A 1,652-nucleotide genomic window follows, 5' to 3' on the forward strand; every position below is an offset into this window, starting at 1 on the left:
TACTTCAATAAAGTAATAAAGCAAATATAATCCATTTTTTTTTCAATAGTTTCAATAATTTATTTTATTTTAGAAATCCAAATTTGATCTCAATGTTTTAATGTACCTAAACTTAAATTATTTGGGACAAATGACAAAGCTCACAGAGTTAAGCCTCAAAGGTTTAACTGGAATAAAATTAACGGCATTGCCATCATTTGAAAATTTAATACATTTGAATAGATTTGTAAGTTTATTAATAATTAATTATATATATAATTAAAATATTTAAGGAAAGAAAAGTATTATATTTAATCTTATTATTTTTATGATTATTATTTAGTCATTAACCTCTATTAAAGAATTTCCAAAAGAGATCTATCAGAGTTTGAATACTATTACTGATAATATTGAGTTTTTTGAAATTGGTGATTGTGAATGCTTAACAAAGGATTTTGCCGTGTCACTAAAAAGATTTGTCAAATTGAAAACATTGAGATTAGAAAATTGTTGTAATGGATGGGATCAATCTGCACACAATGTTTTTACTGTCATTAGAGGTCTTGAAAAGCTCAATGTTCTGGAATTGGTAAACATAGAATTCAGTAATTGTGTCGAAGATGAATTGGAAAAATGTGATGGTATTAAAGCTTTACTTATTATTCCTGTTTATGGGATCCAAGTATGTAAACTTCTTATGTATTAATGTATTATATTATTTTGCAACATCTATTTGTTAATATTGATCAATTTTTTTTTTTTTAGTCCGCAAAAATAAACCGTCACTTGATTGACTGTCTCAAGAAACTCTCCAAGACATTAACACACTTGGTTTGGGGATTGACTTAGGAGTTACTCCGTGTTACAAACATGTTTATAGGTCAATTCGAATGGAACCCGCATACTAATAGTTGTAATTGTTTAGAATTATCTGATACCAAAGAAAGGACCAACAATATACCTATACCTACCTGTTGGTTTTTTCTTTGGTATCAGATAATTCATACCTATACTCAGAACAAGAAAGCCCCGACAGCGACCAGGAGATGAGGCTACTCCTGAAAAAGAAAAAGACAAGTTAGATTGTGTTGTTATATATTCAGTTACTGCTCTAGAGAAATTGTTAGATATTATGATGCCTGATGCAAAGACCAAGGTAATTAAAGTTCCTTTTTCTAGAACAGATAGAGTTTATTTGAGTGAAGAGTTTCATGATCTTTAAATTAAATGTATAGCATTTCATAGTTTATTTACATGAGAAACCTTTTGCGATATAATTCTAATTTTTGTGACCAGGAAAAATTTTATTTTGTACTTCAAGGTGGAACTATTTTAATAACAATTTAAATTATTAGTTATAATGTATATGTATTTGTTTTTCTGTATGTATAATAATAACTGTTCATTAATTATAAATGTTATCAAACATTTAGTAGATTTTCAATTGTAATAATTTTATTTCATTTATAATTCAATTTTTTTTTTTCATTTTGTGAATATTATAAATCTATAATTTGAAAATTTAATTATTAAATTTAATTCCAGTTAAACCTTTTAGTCTGTGAGCTTTTTCATTTGTCCCAAATAATTTAAGTTTAGGTACATTAAATAATTGAGATTTTTTGTCTGTTTCGTCAAATTTAGATTTCTAAAAATGCAAATATAAACAACCT

General features: G+C 26.1%; 1 protein-coding gene across 1 annotated transcript; it reads left to right on the forward strand.

The window, feature by feature from the left end:
- Nucleotides 1-6: 6 nt before the first annotated feature.
- LOC107883427 lies at nt 7-1,299 on the forward strand. The gene is made up of 4 exons (XM_016803425.2): nt 7-12; nt 74-226; nt 323-661; nt 745-1,299. The coding sequence occupies exons 2-4, from the start codon at nt 101-103 to the stop codon at nt 826-828; spliced, it is 549 nt and encodes a 182-aa protein (XP_016658914.1). The 5' UTR covers nt 7-12; nt 74-100; the 3' UTR covers nt 829-1,299.
- Nucleotides 1,300-1,652: the final 353 nt, after the last annotated feature.

Source organism: Acyrthosiphon pisum, chromosome X (genome assembly GCF_005508785.2).
Source record: "Acyrthosiphon pisum isolate AL4f chromosome X, pea_aphid_22Mar2018_4r6ur, whole genome shotgun sequence".
NCBI lineage: Eukaryota > Metazoa > Arthropoda > Insecta > Hemiptera > Aphididae > Acyrthosiphon > Acyrthosiphon pisum.

Bases quoted from the DNA above. Each gene is read 5' to 3' on its own strand.
- LOC107883427 (XM_016803425.2), top strand. From the start codon at position 101: ATGTACCTAAACTTAAATTATTTGGGACAAATGACAAAGCTCACAGAG. The intron at 227-322 runs GTAAGTTTATTA...ATTATTATTTAG, and splicing joins TAATACATTTGAATAGATTT to TCATTAACCTCTATTAAAGA. The intron at 662-744 runs GTATGTAAACTT...TTTTTTTTTTAG, and splicing joins TTCCTGTTTATGGGATCCAA to TCCGCAAAAATAAACCGTCA.